At 40.9% G+C, this 20,674-nt stretch overlaps 1 protein-coding gene across 9 annotated transcripts in view; it reads left to right on the top strand.

The window, feature by feature from the left end:
- Nucleotides 1-20,674, top strand: part of LYST (lysosomal trafficking regulator) — a 77,188-nt gene that overhangs the window by 31,129 nt on the left and 25,385 nt on the right. For 4 of the 9 annotated variants that reach the window (XM_053382552.1, XM_053382558.1, XM_053382559.1 and 1 more), the window contains 19 exons: nucleotides 337-582; nucleotides 2,132-2,305; nucleotides 2,433-2,582; nucleotides 3,817-3,954; nucleotides 5,144-5,342; nucleotides 6,622-6,753; nucleotides 10,284-10,920; nucleotides 11,855-12,032; nucleotides 12,898-13,067; nucleotides 14,120-14,350; nucleotides 15,097-15,263; nucleotides 15,373-15,525; nucleotides 16,519-16,680; nucleotides 17,032-17,220; nucleotides 17,939-18,117; nucleotides 18,823-19,029; nucleotides 19,127-19,303; nucleotides 19,617-19,693; nucleotides 20,355-20,543. In XM_053382552.1, coding sequence (XP_053238527.1) covers nucleotides 337-582; nucleotides 2,132-2,305; nucleotides 2,433-2,582; nucleotides 3,817-3,954; nucleotides 5,144-5,342; nucleotides 6,622-6,753; nucleotides 10,284-10,920; nucleotides 11,855-12,032; nucleotides 12,898-13,067; nucleotides 14,120-14,350; nucleotides 15,097-15,263; nucleotides 15,373-15,525; nucleotides 16,519-16,680; nucleotides 17,032-17,220; nucleotides 17,939-18,117; nucleotides 18,823-19,029; nucleotides 19,127-19,303; nucleotides 19,617-19,693; nucleotides 20,355-20,543 — 3,755 coding nt within the window. Of the gene's footprint in view, nucleotides 1-336; nucleotides 583-2,131; nucleotides 2,306-2,432; nucleotides 2,583-3,816; nucleotides 3,955-5,143; nucleotides 5,343-6,621; nucleotides 6,754-10,283; nucleotides 10,921-11,854; nucleotides 12,033-12,897; nucleotides 13,068-14,119; nucleotides 14,351-15,096; nucleotides 15,264-15,372; nucleotides 15,526-16,518; nucleotides 16,681-17,028; nucleotides 17,221-17,938; nucleotides 18,118-18,822; nucleotides 19,030-19,126; nucleotides 19,304-19,616; nucleotides 19,694-20,354; nucleotides 20,544-20,674 lie in introns of all 9 variants that reach the window. The other 5 variants (XM_053382553.1, XM_053382557.1, XM_053382556.1 and 2 more) reach the window with 5 other exon arrangements.

Genomic DNA, 20,674 nt, shown 5'->3' with positions numbered 1-20,674 from the left:
AGGGGGTATGGCAAAATGAAATGCAGGGAGATGTGAGTCTAACTATGGTACAAATATCTCAAACACACTCCTCAACTTATTCAGATTCATTTTGTCTCCCTGAGAAACCTTTATTTATTCTTAACTTATCTCCTGTAGGTTGTCTCCTTTCTATCCTATAACTTAACTTTGTTTTCCATGTATCCCAACTCATAGTTACATTTCTGAAAGGCTACTATCATTTCATTAAATGCGTAGGGATGAACTGCTGTGCTGACTATGACAGTGGAAGCTCAGAAGAAAAGTGGTGATTTGGGTATAAGCTGCAAGCTCTTTTAATGTTATCTTGTATTTCAGGAAAGCCTTGCTACTGTTTACACCACTTGCTGCCCTGGCCACTATACAATCTATGAGCCAGTAATCAGGCTTAAAGGTCAAGCGAAAACCATTCCTTCCCAAAGACCTTTCAGCTCAAAAGAAGTACAAAGCAATTTGCCAGATCCTTATTACCTGAAAATGCTACAGCCGGCAGAATACAAAGGTCTTCAGGGCATACTGCACGAGATTGGTGGAACTGGGTCCTTTGTCTTCCTTTTTGCCAGGGTAAGATGCTGAAAAATTGCTTTCCCTCTTAGTGCATTTGTCATGGCAGACTTTCAGGTCTTTTGATTGCTAGTATGTGGAGAAGCAAATAAAGTGAACTGGTGCATGAAACCTAGGCTGCTCCCAAACAGGCACCTCATAGGGCTACTAAGAAGGAGCATTGTTGTTAATGAAGGTATAAGGAAAATGCTGTCAGTAAAAAATGTTATTTTTCTGCTATAAGCTGTAAGCAGAACTACAATCAGGGACATTGCACCTTTTTTGTGTGTATACCCTGCTACGTTTCATCTACAGCAGTGTATGTGACACATCAGGTATGGGTGGGGAAGCTGCAGTTTACGTGCAGTGATTGCCCCACCCCCCAAAGGCCCAGCAATTCTTTCAGCATTAATTAAATAATTAAAACCTAAGATCTTACTCATTTGCTGATTGCCCAATACTGCCCATAATGAAATCCTAACCTACCACATCTTGCAAAGTGTTTCAAAATTTGTTTTGGTTTGGATGTGTAGGTTGGAAGTCTTTTAATTAGGAAGAAAAGCAACATGACTAAAACGGAATTGACTGGAAAAATAGCAGGGTCCCGCCCCCCCGCCCTTTTGCCATGCCAACTCCAGGATGGTGAAGCAATTTGTCTGTGTGCATGGCAAGGCTGTGGATGTGGCAGAGGCCCCACCCTTACGTTATCCCCCCCACCCCCGGGTTTGGATTTTGCCCTTCAGAGACTATGCTATTCATAGATTCAGGAGTAGTGGATTAAAATCGCTTTAATTAATAATGGGTGACCTCCAGTGGACCACAGTGAAGTCCAGGGGAATGCATGGGAGAGGAAGAGTAGTTCCAGCATGGCCATTTCCCAATTTGCTTGAGGCACTTTTGAAGCACTTGAAACACACTACAAGGGTGGCCTAAATAGGCATTAAAGGTAAAGGTAAAGGGACCCCTGACTGTTAGGTGCAGTCGTGGCTGACTCTGGGGATGCAGTGCTCATCTTGCTTTACTGGCCGAGGGAGCCGGCGTACAGTTTCTGGGTCATGTGGCCAGCATGACTAAGCCGCTTCTGGCGAACCAGAGCAGCGCACGGAAACGCCGTTTACCTTCCTGCTGGAGCGGTACCTATTTATCTACTTGCACTTTGACGTGCTTTCGAACTGCTAGGTTGGCAGGAGCAGGGACCGGGCAACGGGCGCTCACCCCGTCGCGGGGATTTGAACCGCCAACCTTCGGATCGGCAAGCCCTAGGCTCTGTGGTTTAGACCACAGCGCCACCTGTGTCCCTTAAGTAATAGGCATTACTTAGTTGTTATTCTGTCCAGTGCCTTGTTTGGTGATAGGATTGCACATGGTCTAGTCTCCCTTTACAAATCAACCCCTGCAATAAAGGCCTAAAATGTGCCACCAGTAGAGAGCAAGAGCTTGCAGATGAAATAGCTCCTCCATGATACCTGTAACAAGATAATCCATGTGGGGCAGGACAAGTAACACTGAAGTAACACTCTGTCAGTCATGCTTTATTACTTATTATTAAGGCATATTGGCTTCTTTTTAGGTTGTGGAAATCAGCGACTGTGAAGAAACCCAAGCTTTAGCTCTGAAAGTTATCCTTGCCTTAACCAAACACAATCAGCAGAGAATACATGAGTTAGAAAACTGCAATGGTTATTCCATGATTCATCAGGTGTTGATAAAGCCCAAATGTATTGTTGGATTTCATATTTTGCAGGTAAGGTGCTCTGCTGAAACCTTATCTTTGCATTGACTGATCTTGGCAAAATCGTTAGTCTACTTTTCACATTCACTTCTGGTTCATAACTTCACAAAACTGAATCTCTTTGTTATCCCTTTGCAAGACTCTCCTTGCAGGATGCTGCAGTGAGAAGATGATTCATCTGAATGAAAATGGGCAGTTCATACTAGATGTAGAGTCTAGAGCCGTGATTCAAGATGTCAAGCTGTTGGAAGAGCTGCTACTTGATTGGAAGATATGGTCTAAAGCCCAGGTGATTTGCACAGATCAGAACATGGCTGCTCCACAACTAAATCAAAGTTAAAATATGGTTGTTACCAGAATTTAATATCTCTTTATTCCCTCTAGAAAATGTGACGTGGTTTCCAAGGTCCCTTGGACCTCTAATGACCAAGATATATCCAAGAATACCCCCAAGCTATGCATTTTCTCCTTTAGAGGGTGTGCAGCCCTGTCCAGAACAAGCAGTTGGCCTGTCTTCTGAATGTGCACTTATATAGAAAGGATTTGCTTTTTAATTCACGTAGGGGATCTCAACCTTTTAAGGACCCAAGGGTATATTTGAATTGAAACTCAGGAGCACCACAAAATACCCATTTTACAGAAGAAAAAAATGGCAGTGCTCAGAACCCTCCTCCAAAGTGGGCACCTCCAAGCACCCCAAAATACAGTTCCAGCTAAACTGCAGGGTCCTCTCAATTTTAAGAAAAAAATGTGGAGGGGTTGTGGGGCCTGGGAGGCGCCATAGTGCTCAAAGGTGCCCTGCTGTGAATTGATGCCTGTATAGGCAGGTCAGTTACCTATTCTTTTCATGGTTCCCCTCGCAAACCTTTTCCTTGGTGAAATTTCTCCAGTGGTGTTAAAACAAATCTGTATTCGTTGTGTAAATGCTTTCATTGCTATACCAGTATCAATATATCTATAGCCAAGGATTTTAAGAGCACGTTGGAAGAGGTAAACATTCTGCAATATATCCTCCCTGCTTTGTGAAGAGAACCGGGGCAGGAGGCAGAAGATGCAGTTGTCACCTGTACCTGTGTTTAGGAAATAGTTAAAAGTGCAGAAAAGCCCCATCCTCCTGAACAATCTTCATAATTCTTAATGGTTATTAGACAAGTTTGACCACAAAAAACAGCCTCAGCAGGAGCATATGCAAACTTCTGATTCGCAGTCATTTTCAGGTCTGAATTCAGGTTCAAATGTTGGACTGGTGCTAATAGTACTTTAGAGGGAAGCCTAACAAATATTTTGCTGCTGTCTAGATGTAAAATGTAAGTCCTGCATGCATTTGTGACCGCTGTTATGCTAAGCACACAGGATGTTTTTCATTGACATCTCACTAACAATCTAGATTTCTGTAGTTTTGGGTTGCCTTGCTGGCTACAGTTTTTTTATTCTACCAGCATTGCCAATACACTTTTGATGGCAACTTGCTTTTAACTTCATTTTGATTTTTTGTGTGCCTAAGACTACTTCTCTTTTTGCAGCCAGGTGTTTGGGAAACACTCTTATCAGCTCTGGAAGTCCTTATCCATGATGATCATTGGCAGCAGACGTTTAACATTAAGCAGCTCCTCAAAGCTCAAGTTGTGCATCACTTCCTGCTGACATGCCAGGTTCTGCAGGTAAGGCACCACAACCTTTGTTCTGAATGTTTCAGATGCTTGTCTGTAAGAGTGAACACGTACATGATGCTTCACAGCATCTGACTCACACTCCCCCTCTTTCTCCAGCCCTATTAATAAATATATTACAGATAGTGATGATTTTGAACAGAAACTGTTGAATAGTGAAAGCCGTCCGGCTTTCCCAACTTCCACTGATGCCGCTAACTGATTTATGATGTGACTTTTAGTTAGATCTGCAAATGCCATAAGCCCTATTTAACTGTTACAACTCCACTCCTGATATCAGGCAGCTTTTGCTGGTGTTCTGGTGTAACATTTGTAACAGATAGCCCTTTCTACCAGTGGAGTCTCCCTGTGCTACTTAGAACCCCAGTACTCCAGAGTGCTTAATCAAATGGGGAACCTTCATAATTAGAAAAGGCTCCCCTGCTGTAGAAGTTACACTATAACATGTGGAAGCCAGCAGAGCTATGTGATGATTGGGGGAGGGGGGGTACAGGTACATAGCTCCACAGCCTTTTTCTACTCATGTTGCTCCTTGAAAGTATATCTGAACAGGACTTGAGATGACCTTGCACCACAAAAAGTATGCGCTTCTAACTTTCCTGGTCTGTAGGTCCCTCATGCCTCATTGGAATATTCGCCACAGATGCCAGTTAATGCAGATGATAGCTATATCTGAGATAGTAGATACGCATTACATTAGGTTTCAAAATTGCTTGATAGCAAGTTTCCATTGGATCACACACGCGCACAAGTTAGGGTGGACCTTAGTGCTGCAAGCTATAATACCAGTGTTTGCAGGACCATGCTTGTAACATTGTCAATTGATCCTAAACCTTAAGTGTTGAGAATAGGCATCCCAGAGTAATTACCTTACAGATACTTCTAAAAAATTTAGATTTTGAAGGGGCCAATGGATCTGATTCAGTCTCCTGTTTTGAAAGAGATATATAAACCATTGCCAGCAGGGAGTTTTCTGACCATTTCTTGGAAAAGGTTATAAATAGCAGCTGTACATAATACTGTAACATGCCCTCTGCTATACATGCATGTATCCTAGAAGTGTGAGTACTGGTAAAAAGAAGGAATACAGTTTCATCAGATATATATCCTTGAACAGTACACAGAAGGAAATTGTGATTTTGTAGGACTCTATTTGTTTCTCTCTTTGTCTCTCTCTTAGGAGCAGGAAGAAGAAAACTTCACATCTATGCCTACAGAAGTTTGCACATCATTTGTGAAAATAATTGAAGAAGTACTTGGTTCTCCCCCAGATCTGGAATTGCTGGCACTGATCTTCAATTTTCTCTTAGCAGTTCACCCTCCTACTAATACATATGTATGCCACAATCCCAGAGACTTCTACTTTTCCCTGCACATAGGTAAAGTATTGTTTTGACCTGAATCAGAAAATAAGAAACTAACTATATTAATACTACAGAAACATAGCAGTTTACCTTTTTTTAATCCCTTCCCCTTAGTTTTATAGCTTCTACTCTTGATTTTTTCCCCCAGATTATATTCATACTTGTATTCTGATTGGTTTATGGTAGCAGATTTTTAGTCTCTCAGCCCTATTGTATTGAATTCAGAGCTTGATGTTCAGCATATATGACATATTTGTAAAAAGCTAATACAGTTGTACCTTGGATCCCGAACACCTTGTGAGTTGAACATTTTGGCTCCCGAACACTGCAAACCTGGAAGTGAGTGTTCCAGTTTACGAACATTCTTTGGAACCCGAACATCCAACGTGGCTTCCAATTGGCTGCAGGAGCTTCCTTGGCCGCACCTTGGTTTCTGAACGTTTTGGAAGTCGAATGGACTTCCAGAATGGATTCTGTTCGACTTCTGAGGTACCACTGTACCTAGAAAATAAATCTTCTGATTTTAGAGATAAAGGATTTGAGGCCTTAAAAAGTGACTTATTCAAAGTTGCTCTGTGCATTGGAACCTTGGATACTAGCTGTTTCACAAACAAGGTTGTACTTTATCAGTATCTTGCTTATAAATGTTCGTGTCATCTTGGTCTCTGTTGCATGTACAGACACTGAAGAGTCAATTTTGTAGGTTTGTAGAGAGTGTCATTGAGCTTGGTAAGATGTAAGGTAAAGGTAAAGGGACCCCTGACCATTAGGTCCAGTCGTGGATGACTCTGGGGTTGTGGCACTCATCTCGCTTTATTGGCCGAGGGAGCCGGCGTACAGCTTCCGGGTCATGTGGCCACCATGACTAAGCCCCTTCAGGCGAACCAGAGCAGCACACAGAAATGCCATTTACCTTCCCGCCGGAGCGGTACCTATTTATCTACTTGCACTTAAACATGGTTTTGAACTGCTAGGTGGGCAGGAGCAGGGACCGAGTAACAGGAGCTCACCCTGTTGCGGGGATTCGAACCACCGACCTTCTGATCGGCAAGCCCTAGGCTCTGTGGTTTAACCTACAGCGCCACCCGTGTCCCATTGGTAAGATGTACTTATGAATAAATACACACAGGATTACACTGCATCTTTGTCAACACCCTCTAATATGTTCGTTCAGAGCGGCTCCGATGAATCACATTACTGGTCAAGACCTAGCATAGTTCAATGTCTCCACTTAAATTCTGTACAAGGAATGAAATCTTCTGAGATGTTAAATTCCCTTGTTTGCTTTTTCTAGATGGCAACATTTTCCAAGAGAAGGTCCAATCCATTATGTATTTGAGGAATTCCAGCAGTGGTGGAAAATCTATTGACAGTCCAGCACTGGCAATTACAAGTCCAACTGGATTTTCAGCTGTTTGTCAAGAAAGTAAGTAATTGCCACAAGACATGAGTTTCCCAAGTTACAGTGAAATACTGTACTGCAGCATAGAAGCTTAAAGGGACTGATTCAGGCTGGTGTAGGCAGCTGTGATGGTGAAGTAGATACACTGTTCCTGACTTCCTTAGGAGAGAAAACTGGAGCAGGGTGCACATGGCAAACTTTCTAGTGGTGCAGCTGACCTGCCTAATGGTATGTGAATCCAGCCTTGGCAGAATTGGTGGCAAAGCTCTTGCTAATGTTTGGTGCCTGATGGACATGGGGATAGCCTACAGGAGATTATTAGAGGTTACCGCCCACACACTTCCGCTGCACTTTACTGCTTATGTGGTAGCACCTCTGTAAAACCACTTCTTACTGTTTGTAGCAGAGTTTTCCCCAGAGGCAGAGGACAAGAACAGGAGTCATACTCAAATTCACAGTCAAGAGCTTCTTTATTGCTTGACTGGTTGCACAAGCATTTCTGTTACTATTACATACAAGCTATTTACATTCCTTTATCTCTCCAACACGGTGTAATCTCAGTCCAGTAATTAGCAATCCTGACACAGCAAAACTCACCATATCAGCAGCACACATTGTCTTACTTCCAACCTAGTTGTCAGCGTGCGTGCTGACAGTGTGTGTGTGTGTGTGTGTGTGTGTGTGTGCGCTTTCCTCGTGTGGAAATTGCAGCCTACAACTTCCTATCTTTATTTGCACATCCAGCTGACACCAATCAATCCATCGTTCTGCCTGGACACTGAGGTCCAGCACCGAGGGCCTTCTGGCGGTTCCCTCGCTGCAAGAAGCCAAGTTACAGGGAACCAGGCAGAGGGCCTTTTCGGTAGTGGCACCCACCCTGTGGAACGCCCTCCCACCAGATGTCAAAGAGAAAAATAACTACCGAACTTTAAGAAGACATCTAAAGGCAGCCCTGTTTAGGGAAGCTTTTAATGTTTAATAGGTTATTGTATTTTAGTGTTTTGTTGGAAGCCACCCAGAGTGGCTGGGGAAACCCAGCCAGATGGGCGGGGTATAAATAATAAATTATTATTATTGTTATATAAGCCTAGAGTGCCACTCCTACACACTAAAGAAAATTCCGGAACCCTCTTTAAAGCTTCCAGGAACTTTTTATCTGTTTCTTAAAGAATGTTTTCCTAACAGAGATGTAGGAACTTCTAACATTAATATAAGGGTGTCTGATATTTAACACTTGTAAAAAATAGACTAAATTGAAAGCAAGGGGTGATATTCAGCTACATTTTACTTAGAGTGGACCCACTGAAATTAATCAACAAAAATTAGGGCCATTAATTTCAGTAGATCTACTCTCAGTAAAACTTAGTTGCATACCACCCATGGCGATGAACGAAGCGTGTGCATTTCCAAAAGTGTAGTGAGTGTGCATGTCCAATTTGGAAGATATTGGGATAAGATCTTCCACTTCCATTTCTCTCTTCGATGCGGAAATTGTTTGGGGGTATTGGTCATTCGTTTTCAGAAAGCTGTCTCTGTGAGTTTCTGTATGTAATGCGAAGCTCTGGCTGTGATGCTGGATTGTTTACACAGCTGCAAGATAAGAAAGTGGAATCATGCACATGCGCATGGCATTATGTGAGCAACTGAGAGTTTTGGTTTTGGTCTGCTGAGAGGATGCAAGCAGATCTGCTCTGGGGACCCACAGCGGTCTCTGTATACAGCAACCTACACTTAATCTACCTAGAACAATCTTGTGTTGCTGATCAATCAAGACTCAGGGCCGATTCCGCTTGCTTCACTGCCATCTTTGTTTCAGCTCTGCTGACGTCTGGTGGGAAGTGGGCTCGGCAAATCTGTTTATGGCAGCCTTCACACCATAAACAGCCACAGAAATGTCAAATTACACAGATATTCTATGCCCAAGACCAGTGTAGTCCGGGAACATTCTGTATTTAGGACTTCTGAAGTATTTCCAACTAGTCCTGGTGCTGCTTGCCTTGTGTACTGAAGCATGACTCAGAAGACATGTGTGACATCCGTTTTACTTTGGAGGCATGATATAAAATGCTGTATGAACACTTTGTGTGCGAAACCAATTAACAGCCTATATTTAGCTGACATTAATTATAATGCAGCAGGAAACTTTTTCAAGAAATAGATGTTCTCCAGCAGCTTGTGGTAGGTAACTGTTATGAAATATAGTCCTTTCTATATAAAGGTCCTGACTTATTATGCTTTAGAACCTCTGCTTTAGGGACATGATATATGTTAACAAAAAATGTTTGGAACAGAGCTGTGGTCTCTCACCCCCAGTGTAGATGTCCCACCCAAAGTTCAAAATCCCCGATTACTTGTGTTTCAGACCATGCTAGTGAAAAATGTGTTTTTGGACTGGAGAAACAGTGGCAAGGAAAACTTAAGCACTTTCTTTTAGTCCCTTTGGCATTGATGCAAATACATAGCAATGTGAAAATATATTTATAAGATGCCAAATAAGTTTCCACCTTCAGTTTATCAGCAGCAAGTAATAGTACATTAGGTAAAATACATTAGGTAAACTGGGGTTGCGGCGCTCATCTCGCTTTATTGGCTGAGGGAGCTGGCATACAGCTTCCAGGTCATGTGGCCAGCATGACTAAGCTGCTTCTGGCAAACCAGAGCAGCGCACGGAAACACCGTTTACCTCCCCGCCGGAGCGGTACCTATTTATCTACTTAGACTTTGACGTGCTTTCGAACTGCTAGGTTGGCAGGAGCTGGGACTGAGCAACGGGAGCTCACCCTGTCATGGGGATTTGAACCGCCAACCTTCTGATTGGCAAGTCCTAGGCTCTGTGGTTTAACCCACAGCGCCACCCGCGCCCCTTAATAGTACATTGCCAACCTTCAACACAGTGGCATACTGCTTATATTATACAAAAATAATGTTTAATTTACAAACTAGCAGCTGGAGGTAGCAAAGTTTCCGAACACCAGAACAGGCAGAACATGTAACTACTACTAACAAGGCAGGCCACTTTTCTTCAGTGGGCATGTTAATTTCAGTTAAATTAGGTGGGAAAGTGCTGGTGAAATTTCTTCCCTAGAGTAGCGTTAAGAGAGGAGTTGGTTGACAAGGAAGGCAGTAAAGATGAATGAGTGTGAGTGAACTTAAATAATGGGCGAAGAACAGTATTAGGTTTTCTCCAGAAGCACTTTGTGGACCTTAAGAACATAAGAAGAACCTGGTGGACCAAGCCAGTGGCCCATCTAGTCCAGCATCCTGTTCTCACGGTGTTCGGAAGCTTTGCTACCTCCAGCGGCTAGTAGCCATTGACCCTGAAACCTTTTTTGGAAGCCGAATGCCCAGCAGGGCTTCCGCGGCTTCTGATTGGCTGTAGGAACTTTCTGCAGCCAATTGGAAGCCGCACCTTGGTTCTCAAACCGTTTTGGGAGTTGAATGGACTCCCGGAACAGATTAAGTTGGAGAACCAAGGTTCCACTGTAATATTTTTGTTACGGACTGATGTAAAAAAAAAAAATTGAGAATAGCACTTGCCATATTTGTTTTCTCAGGAAATGATTCTTCTGAAATCAGTGAACTACAGACAGCAGTTCCTCAGGCACCTGACCGGCGGTGTAAAAGCCTACCAACATCTCTCACTTCCTCTCCACAAATGCACCGAAAAGGGTTCTGTGGGAACATGGGCAGCAGTGTTGAGAACTTGAATATACTTCAGAAGACTGACGTAGATGAGCTACTGCATAAAAATAATTTTGTAAAGAGCTTGGAGGTCTTTAAAATGATGCAGGAGGCGCATTTACTCAGTAGCTGTGAATCTGCAAAAACAGTTGTAAATGTGGGAGAGTTGACTTCTGCTGAGACGTTTGATATTTCAAAGGAAGAGGTGGAAATGTTGGACAAGCCTTCTGAGAACCAAGAAGCAAACACAGGAATGAAATCTAGTGAAGATGGCGCTGCACCCGCATTGTCCCTGAGGCGTCCTGACAATCTGAAAGGGTTGTCTACCTTTCAGAAAAGTCATGGCAACTTTGCAGGTTTGGGATTAGCCTTTTCAGCTCATAGTGGATCCACCATTGCTCGTTGGCCAAGCCTGGCTGATAAGAGTGTAGCTTCGGAAGACTGGGAACATCTCGCCTTTTCCTCAACTAGCAAACATGCTCCTCTGAAATCCGAAAGCACTGCTGATAGGTACGTGGATGTGAAAGTTTATAATTCTCACGTTAATGCAGTTTTCACTTGGCAAGAACTGAACTTTTGTGGACAAAAGTACCCCCAAAATATTAGGTGAATAATCCCTCAGAACAGAGGTGGGCAACCTCAAGTCCTCCAGATGTTGCTGAACTACAGCTCCCATTATCCCTGGCCATTGACCATGCTTGCTGGGGCTGATGGGAGTTGTAGTTCAGCAGCAGCTGGAGAGCCAAACTGTTCCCCACAACTGCCTTAGAACAAGAGTGGCTAACCTTTTTGGAACTGAGGGCTGTACAACCCTTGTGTTCATGGCAAGTAGGCATGGACAAAGTGTAGAAATTGCTATGGCCTCTTTTTTTTTAAAAGGACAAGTTTGATAAGGTCCCAAAAGCCTTTTGGGATCACAGAATTGCAGCAGGGGACGTATAAGAATGGCCTGTTTTATATATGTGTGAAATAGACCTATTTTGCAGGACCTTGGGGACACAATAAGCCACTTAATATGCATTCACACAGAGAAAAATACTATTTATTTATATGTATGCATGCATGCGATCTGGATTATTTTATTCTACTGCAGTGGTGTTTTCAGCAACCACAGTTTGTCTGGTAACTTGTGCCCCTTCACAAGACACAATTCTCCATGTGATTGTGTTCATGAATTACATATTGGAACTTTCCTTTTGGATAGGACTCATGCTGTAGAGTTTTATATAAAGAGTGGAGCTATTAAGATAACTTTCTATTAAAGAGATTCATTCTCTTCTACTGGGTGTAAGACATGGTGCAGTTGAGGCAGAAGCAAGCGGATTACCATTCTTCTTGTTACATTCCAGCCCCCACTCATTCTGGCAATGGCTGCAATCTTCTGCTACTGTGCAACAATAAATACAAAGGGCATCTTAGTAATAAGCTCTCTTCTTCCGATCAGATCAACAGAAGACTGTCTCGTACTCGTATGCTGTGGTTTTTATCAGCTCTTGAGGAGAGTACTTTTGATCTTGCCAGATGTCATGCTTCAAGATGTGATGGACAAGCTTATTCAGCCAGATGTTCTCATAGTTCTTGTGAACCATCCGTCTCCTCTCATACAACAAGGAGTTATTAAAGTAGGAAAAATACGTGTGTGTTTGTTTGCTTGTTTGCTTGTTTGTTTGTGTTTGTGTAAAAGTATAATATACACATTTGCAGCCTGATTAAACTGCTTAAGCAATCTCATGGGTCACAACCAAAGATGTAACTAAGGACCTTTCCTGAACATCTTCTCTCACTCCCGCTACCATAATACTAAAAATAGGGGACACCCAATGAAGTTGACTAGCTGTAGGTTTAGAATATGGTATAAAGAACTAGTTTATAAAATGAATGAATGCCAGTGAATGGCCTAGAAGCACACGATCATGCAGCATTGTCTGTGCCAGATTTACGCATAAGCTAAACAAGCTATAGGTTAGACCCCCACTCTCTTGGGGCCCCCCAAAAAATTTAAAGTAAAAAAAAAACCACTGGAAGTACATTTCCAAAATATAAGATAAAAAACAAATAAAACCTACATACAGCAACAGTGTTTTGTGTTGTGTAAGCTCCTATTTGTTTTGTGCAAATGGCTTTAGATACCTATTAGGTCCATAAATTACCATATATTCAACACGAAAAACAGTGACAATTTGTTGTTGACAAAGGACAGCTGGACATATAAAGGGCCCCATTACCTTCAGTAGCTTAGGGCCTCATCAAACCTAAATCCGGCCCTGAGCATTGTTATATATATATCTTCTATTCTCTGAATGGGAAACCACCAGAATTCCCAGGCAAGAGTGCAATATATAAAGTACAATATATAATTAAGTATAATTATATTAAATATGTATATGGAATTCACTGCCACAAGCAATGGCATGATTGCTACCTTAAATAGTTTTAGAAAAAGAATTTCATAATGAATAACTTAAAATCATTCTTTTGTTCCCTCAGCTTTTGGACACGTATTTCAGCAGAGCAACCAGGGAACAAAAGGAGAAGTTCCTGAAGAATCGTGGTTTCTCTTTGTTAGCTAACCAGTTATATCTTCACCAAGGCACTCAAGAACTTATGGAATGCTTCATGGAAATGCTGTTTGGTCGATCAGTCGGTCTTGATGAAGAGTAACTAATACTTTTTTATCCTCTATAGATTCACTTATTTTTAGCTGAGCTAAAAATTGGACAGTATGCTGTAGGCAAATATAAATTGCTTGCCAAGTGCCTTCATGTCCCTGCAAAGGCCCACTCAGAATAAATCAATTTATGCTATAAACAGTTCATAAGAACTCCAGTTCCATTAGCACACCTCAAAGAAAACCATTTCATCAATCCTTATTTTGTTTTGTGAAATATACACTCCTTCTTTTGTACTGTGTGTTGTATTTGGCCAGGTTAGGCTCATTTGGTTGTATCCAAAGCAGCGCTAATAGTGTTCCATTGGTGAAACAGCTCTTTAATTTCCTCTCCTCCCCCTTTACATGCAGAATCTTCTCTAGGGTTTCTCCCAGTTTTAAAGATACCCTGGGCAAGACGTGTGTGTGTGTGTGTAGGCAGGCTCCAGGAGAATCACAGAATTGTAGAGGTGGAAGGGACCCCAAGGGTTTAATTCTACTAGTGAGAGTCTACTGGTGTTGAAAAGGAAAGGAAAGGAAAGGAGAGCAGGTTTTTCACCCCTGATCTAATTGTTTCACTGCTAATCCCTGCAGTGTATCAAAGTCTCTGTTTGTGGCCAAGTTATTTTATTCATAGCAAAGATTTTCCTGCCTTTGTGTTCATGATGGTGCCAGCAGCAGAATGATTTATCACAGCCAGTAGGGTTTATCATAGCCAGTAAGATTTTTAGTTTTTCTACTAATGTGATTTTTCTCTGTCCTGTAATACAGAAGCTGAATTGAATTTGTTATCTCTTATTAAATCCCAGGACTTGTTAGGATAGCAAATTAAGTACTTAGGATAGTGCTGTGTGTCACATCATGATGCTATTCAGTGCCAGAGGTTTGATTTCATCCACATACCTTGTTATGACTGAATTAACTGCATACAAATTTGTAAATCCAAGTTCCATCTTGCTTCTAATAGCCTAACACAGGAAGGTCAATAAGATGTGGGTTGATTGTTATTTTTGTATCATATTTAAAGCTGCATTACAGATTGCCTTTTCCTCCCTTTAACAGCTTTGATTTAGAAGATGTGAAAGGTGCTGGACTTTTTCAAAAGTGGTGTGTGATACCTGTTCTGGGGCTTATAGAGAACTCCCTCTACGATAGCATCCTGCTGCATAACTCCCTCTGTTTCCTGATGCAAATCATAAACTCCTGTTCTAAAATGGCAGACATGCTGCTAGATAATGGCTTGCTATATGCTCTGTGCAATACTTTGGCAGCTCTCAACGGGTTAGAAGCCAAGTAAGTGATGGATTAGTCCCTACTATTTTAGAATTCCTACACTGTATAGATTGCTCTAGTTTTTGTTCAAGTAGCAGGCAGTCTAGTCCCAAGCAGCAGTAAGCAAGTGACAGGAGAGCACATTTCCATTCTTAAATTAGTAATGGGTCTAATAAATTCTGTTGCCAAAGAGAGTGCTTATTATCTTAGCATAACGGGTCCTTCTTATAGGGCATGGGTAGGCAAACTAAGGCCCAGGGGCCGGATCCGGCCCAATCGCCTTCTAAATCCAGCCTGCGGACGGTCCGGGAATCAGTGTGTTTTTACATGAGCAAAATGTGTCCTATTATTTAAAATGCATCTCTGGGTTATTTGTGGGGCATAGGAATTTTTTCATATTCTTTTTTCCAGAATATAGTCTGGCCCCCCACAAAGTCTGAGGGACAGTTGACTGGCCTCCTGTTGAAAAAGTTTGCTGACCCCTGCTATAGGGTTTCCTGTATTCAACTTTTTAAGCTTTGCATGCTGTTATAAACATTTGTTTAGAATGTGCTGGTCATTGTACAGGATGAACATCTTTCGATGGACATTTCCTAGAAAGCTTATGGTTCTTAGTTAGATATATAAATTAAGTATTGGATGGGAAGGTCAGGAATCGCCAAGCAAATAATGGGATTAGGGTAGATACAGGTTAGTTGGCACTGAATATGTGTGTTGTTCTTATAAAACTAATGGAATTCAAGTGAATGATTTAACTTCCTTTGCAGCAGCATCTCAAACGACTACAGGTTACTTGTGTGTGATATACAGCAGTTACTTGTAGCGGTGACAATCCATGCCTGCAGCTCTTCAGGTTCCCAGTATTTTCGGATTATTGAAGATCTCATGGTGTTACTTGGACATCTTCAGAAAAGCAAGAACGAAAGAACACAGAGTATGTCGCAAGTTCCTTTGTGTGAATGAACTGAAAAGTCACTTTTTTATTTATTTTAACAATTTCACAGTTTGAAGAAATGCTTGTTCATTTGATCTCTTCCTTTCAGATATGGCCATTGCTTTGCAGTTCAGAGTCCTACAAGCAGGCATTGAGTTCATAAAAACCGCAGCAAATCAAGACTCAGAAGATCTAAGCAATTCCTCCCAATTAATTCCTTCACATCAGCAGGCTATGTTGCAAAAACGTCAGAGCATCGCTGGTGAGTAATGAAATTCAGCACTAGTTGTTTCTTTTTCTTCTTTCTTTGAAATTAGAAATCCCTGATCATAATTTGCAGTGAAACCTATCCCATTGTGGAGATGTTCTTTTAAAATGTTAAGTTTCCCATGAGTGAATGTTGTTATCGGGGACTTTGCAAAGCAGGATTGGGACATACAATTTTGAACCAGTTCAGTTAAATGACAACATTGCACGTGTGCACAGATAATTGGGTGCCCTATTCATATAGAGGAGGACCAGCAGGACACTGGCTAGGGAGAGGCAGACTTTTTTGGACTGCATAAAAATAGCACAAACTGGAAGAGGAGCATTGATCAGAGACAGGAAACAGGATGGGGTACCGAATAAAGATAGTGGAGAAATCCTGTTCAGTTCTCATGAAAGTGTACCAGATTTCCCCTTCCTGAAACAATATGCAAGCCTTCCTTTTGTGCGTCTCTAAATTTTGTAATATACAGTTGTACAGCAAAAAATGTGTACAAAGATGCATGTATTAGGGGAAAGTGTGCATTAAAATGCACCCGTGCAAAAACGACTTAACAAAAGTGCATTATATTAGGGAAGGTTGTTTGCAAAAATATGTATGCTAGGAAAAATGAGCACCCAGATGATAACAATTTTTCACCAGGAATTGATTCGAATGCTAAGGTTAGAAAAATGGAAAACTGTGAGAATCCAAAATGGACATACTCTCCATCCCTAGACTGCACCTGGTCATCATTATTTAGTTATGCGTTCAAAAAACAGATAGTGTAGACATATCCTTGGGCACATTTGATCCCCTTCAATTCACCTAGTTGGGATATTAGCCCAATAGCCTACTGCCATTTTCAGAACTGGAGTACCAGTTCAACTTTTCCTGTTTCTAGACTCTCTTTCAACTCTGATTTTATTTTATTTGTAAAAGGACTTTGCAGAATGTATATACTTCAGATTAGTCACATAAAACTGATATTTTTTGTTTAAAACAAAGGTTCAGTTGCAATGAAAGACTCCATTATTCCTCATCTACCAAGACAACATTTCCTTTCTTATGGTCAACTTGAGATGCCTTCCTCCTTCAGTCTGTTAAATTTGGAGTCGTCCCTCCTGTCCCCTCTTGGAACTGCTTTCTGTTCGTTCCCTACAGATACAGGTGCAGTAATGGTAGCTGTGCCTACCAGCTCATTCTGAAAAAACATTTCTCAGGAAATGCTTTTGCAGAATTAGATTTAGAGCATCGCGTCATCAAAAATGTTTTGATGATATGTAAATCAGCTAGACTTATTGAAGCTGTTTTGACACTTAGCCTGACTGATTCCCCCCCCCCCTTTTAGTTCACATTGATGAATCGTCTAACATTTGTGCTCCTTTCCTAAGAAAATTGAAAGTTTCCCTCCTTTTGATCACCACTAGAGTCTTTATCGGTAGCGCTGGGGCTCTTAATCGATAGCTCTTTTATTGATATTTCTTTTTCTATTGATATTTCTTTTTCATTTTGAAGCAGCTAGAAAATTTTCTCTTGCTCAGTCAGACACATTGCTAATGAGGATGCGTACAATTGCAAGCGATGAACTCAATTTGATGATGCAGCGAAGAATGAGTCATGACAACCCTGTTTGTGCCACCGAAGCAGAGCTTACACAGAGGTTACAGAGAATTATTGTTCTGTCAACCAACAGGTTCATGTATCAAGGTAATAATACTCCTTCAAAAATTATCAGAATGTTTTTAATGTTAAATGGGCAGAGTAGTAGTAACAACAACAACCACCACCTTAAAACTCATCCCATTTACCAATAGCTATATTATCAACTTCCTTAATTGAATCTTTGCAGTCCACTAGGACATAGCATTGGTTTTGCCAAACTGGAGAAGTCATTTCCATTTCTGGCTTGCTTGGCTTACATGAGAAGCGTTAGTGTTTGTTTTTAGACAGAAGAAAGATTGGAATTGTTGCACTGAGTTTTACAAAATGGCCACAAATTAGCTAATAAGAATGTGGGGAAATATATGGAGTCAGTATGGAGCAGACCCATTGAAATCAATGTTGATGAAATCCATTGATTTCAGTGGATCTACTTTGACATTGTTGGATACAACTCAAGATCATTTGCTGCAGTATTATTTAAAAGAGTTCTTAAGCCACCTCTCTGAGCACACTATCCTAGCAAGGTGACTTACAAAACTCTAAAATTCATGAAAAATGCAATAGCCCACATTGAGAGAAGCAGTAACAAGATTTTCCCCAACTTACAGCACAATTCAGCCGAACACAGGCTTGAATAAATTTATTTTTATACACATTATAGTGGATATTACTTGTGTCGCTTAAAAAAGGGTGAACGTGGCTCCGGATTGGAATCATCTGATTTTTAACACTGACCTAACAGTGTTTTTTAAAAAAATTACAGAGTTTTCTGAAAACTGCCTTGATATGCTGGACATAATGGAGGACCCAGTGCAGAGGAGACTTTCAGTTTCACAGATGGAAGAGGCAGAAAAGGAGGATCAACCACAGCAACCTAGCCTTAAATTTGCTTTCTTGAAAGAAATTTTGAAGATAATGATCGAAGGAATTGGATTATCTGTTGTAAGTTACTATGCTTGGTGTTATCTCCTGCAGCCTGTTGTCTTCACTACCTCAATCCCCCTTTATGTATTCTGGATATACAAGTTTTACAGTTTGTTTTCCCCCTTTATTTTCTTAGTTCTCTTTTAACCTGTAAGCCAAAATTATCTCTTAGGGTGCATGTGTATTTCGGTTTGGGGTCAGAATATGTTTCATATTGGAACTTGAATAAAGTTTCTAAATAATTACATCTTATTTAGTAACTGTTGAATGTGGATTTGATATGCCAGCTTGAACAGTATTAAAACATTCCAAGGTTTTTGAACCCAATCCTGTAAAAATTTGTTCTTGTTGATTGAAGCCATTTTTATTAAAGCTTTTGGCTTTTACTTCCATTTGTGTATGTGATATATACAGTGCTTTTTTCTGGGGGTACGCAAGGGTACACATACCCCTAAACATTTTGTGAATCTAAGTCTGGCCTTATTGAGGGGCAGTATTTCAATATGAATAGGAAAATGAGAGTACCCTTAAACATTTTTAAAGAAAAAAAGCACTGGATATATATCTGAAATCTTATTCATGGCAGGAGGGGGTGGAATCTTCAGTGACAGTGCATTATGTTACTTGCATTTTGTTTTGTGTACAAAATCAAACAGAGGCTTTATTTGTCAGATTAGGAAAAAGCATCTGGTTAAGTTCTCTTAACTTTTTTTATTTCTTTAGGGCACAAGTAGATCTAGTACCCCGAAGCAACAGTGGAAGAGAATTCTCTTGTCATGTAAGGATACTTTTCGCGTGCAGCTTGGAAGATTGCTTGTGCATGCTCTGTCTCCAGCACGCCCTTTACAGGAGAGAAAGCAAACTCTGGAGATCCTATCTGAAATCAGCCACCAGGAAATTTTGCGAGACTGTCTAAGTCCAACTTTGCAAGTAAGCATGGTGGTGCTTCTTAACACTGAACGAGAAGTCTATTGACCTTAAAACCAATTACTTAAAATTCTTTTTTTTTTTTTTTTTTGCTTTTCAGCATGGGCCCAAACTGTCTCTCTACTTATTTGAGTTAATGCATGATCACAAGGAGCAGCTGTCCAATGAAGATCAGTTAGCAGTGGGAGTGTTTATGAATGCATTAAAACTTTGTGGTTACAAATATATTCCTCTCAACGCACCACCAAAGCCAGACCTTATAAAAGCTATGAGAGAGGTGCGTAAGTCTATACAATCACTTTTCTTATTGATCTTCATTTGACTAATTGTCATTGAAATAGTCTCTGGGGGACAAAGTCACACTTTTGCCCTGTTTAAGAGATGTATACATCAGTTGAGAGGACAACAGTCGAGAGAGCTAGCTTTTGTGCCACAAAAGATTGCTTCCTGGAGATTTCTGTAGATAATTAAAAAAGGAGAAGCTTATAAAATACTTTAAAATGAATCATTGATACAAGAAATATGAAAATACTGGTAAGTAACTGAAAAGAAAAGAGCCCCTAAATCTTTTTTCTAACAATTTTTTTCAGGATCAAAAAAAATATGAGGCAGAGGAAGATGTAAACAAAGCGGCTTGGGAGAAGACTATGGCTAATAACAGGCAAACGTAAGTTGTTCCTGTTTTCATTAAGAATGGCATTAGGTGTGAAGTTGTCACCAAAAGCAGCACCATTACTAATCTTGTTTCTACCAAATTCCAACACTGCCATCAAATGAGATACATATGGGATCGCGTCATACCATGTGCTTCCCCACTTCCACCTGCCTCTATAGCAGCTATTGATGTGAAACCGAGAAAGGGAAATACATGTCATGGTGTCATGTCATGTGTTTTTTTTTAATGACACAGTACAGAGGAGGAGGTGGCAAACTCAACAGAAGCTTGCAATTTCCGGTAGCAACAGTCCAATGTGTTTAGCCATGTCAATTTCCACTCCCTGCCTTCTACTTGAATGGCCTTAGTGCTTGCATGGTCTCTCAGTGCCTCAGCAGAAGCCAACTTGAAACAGAAGTATTTCATTCTAACTTTTTAAAGCTAAACTGTACTGTGTCTCGGATTCTGAAACATGAAATAGTTACTGTTGTGTTGACAGATAATCTGTTCCTGCCAAGTTTTAGCAGTTTAGTATTCCTGTCATATAAGTGAATAAGACTTGAATGCCTGGATCCACCCATAAATTGGTCATGTTCCTAGCGTATTTGGACTTACTTTATTCTTATTAAACACAGACAGCTGATAATCCTTTTAAGTTGATTTGCTTATTCAGCCTCTTTCAGCGCCTGGATGCAAAGTCGAAGGACATTTCTAAAGCAGCTGGAGATATCACCCAGGCTGTGTCTCTGTCCCAAGGGATAGAAAGAAAGAAGGTGATTCATCACATCAGAGGAATGTATAAAACAGACTTAAGTGCTAGCAGGCACTGGCAGGAGCTTATTCAGCAACTAACACATGACAGGTAAGCAACTTCACTGTGGCAATCTCCCTTTCAAGATATGAGAGGCTGTTCTTGTGTTCGTCTCTTATCTCAAAGGAAAATGATCTGAAATACATATAGAAAATATTTGCTCATTTATAAAGGACTTAATG

Source organism: Podarcis raffonei, chromosome 3, assembly GCF_027172205.1.
Source record: "Podarcis raffonei isolate rPodRaf1 chromosome 3, rPodRaf1.pri, whole genome shotgun sequence".
Classification (NCBI taxonomy): domain Eukaryota; kingdom Metazoa; phylum Chordata; class Lepidosauria; order Squamata; family Lacertidae; genus Podarcis; species Podarcis raffonei.
This window is presented reverse-complemented; position numbering and strand designations above follow the sequence as displayed.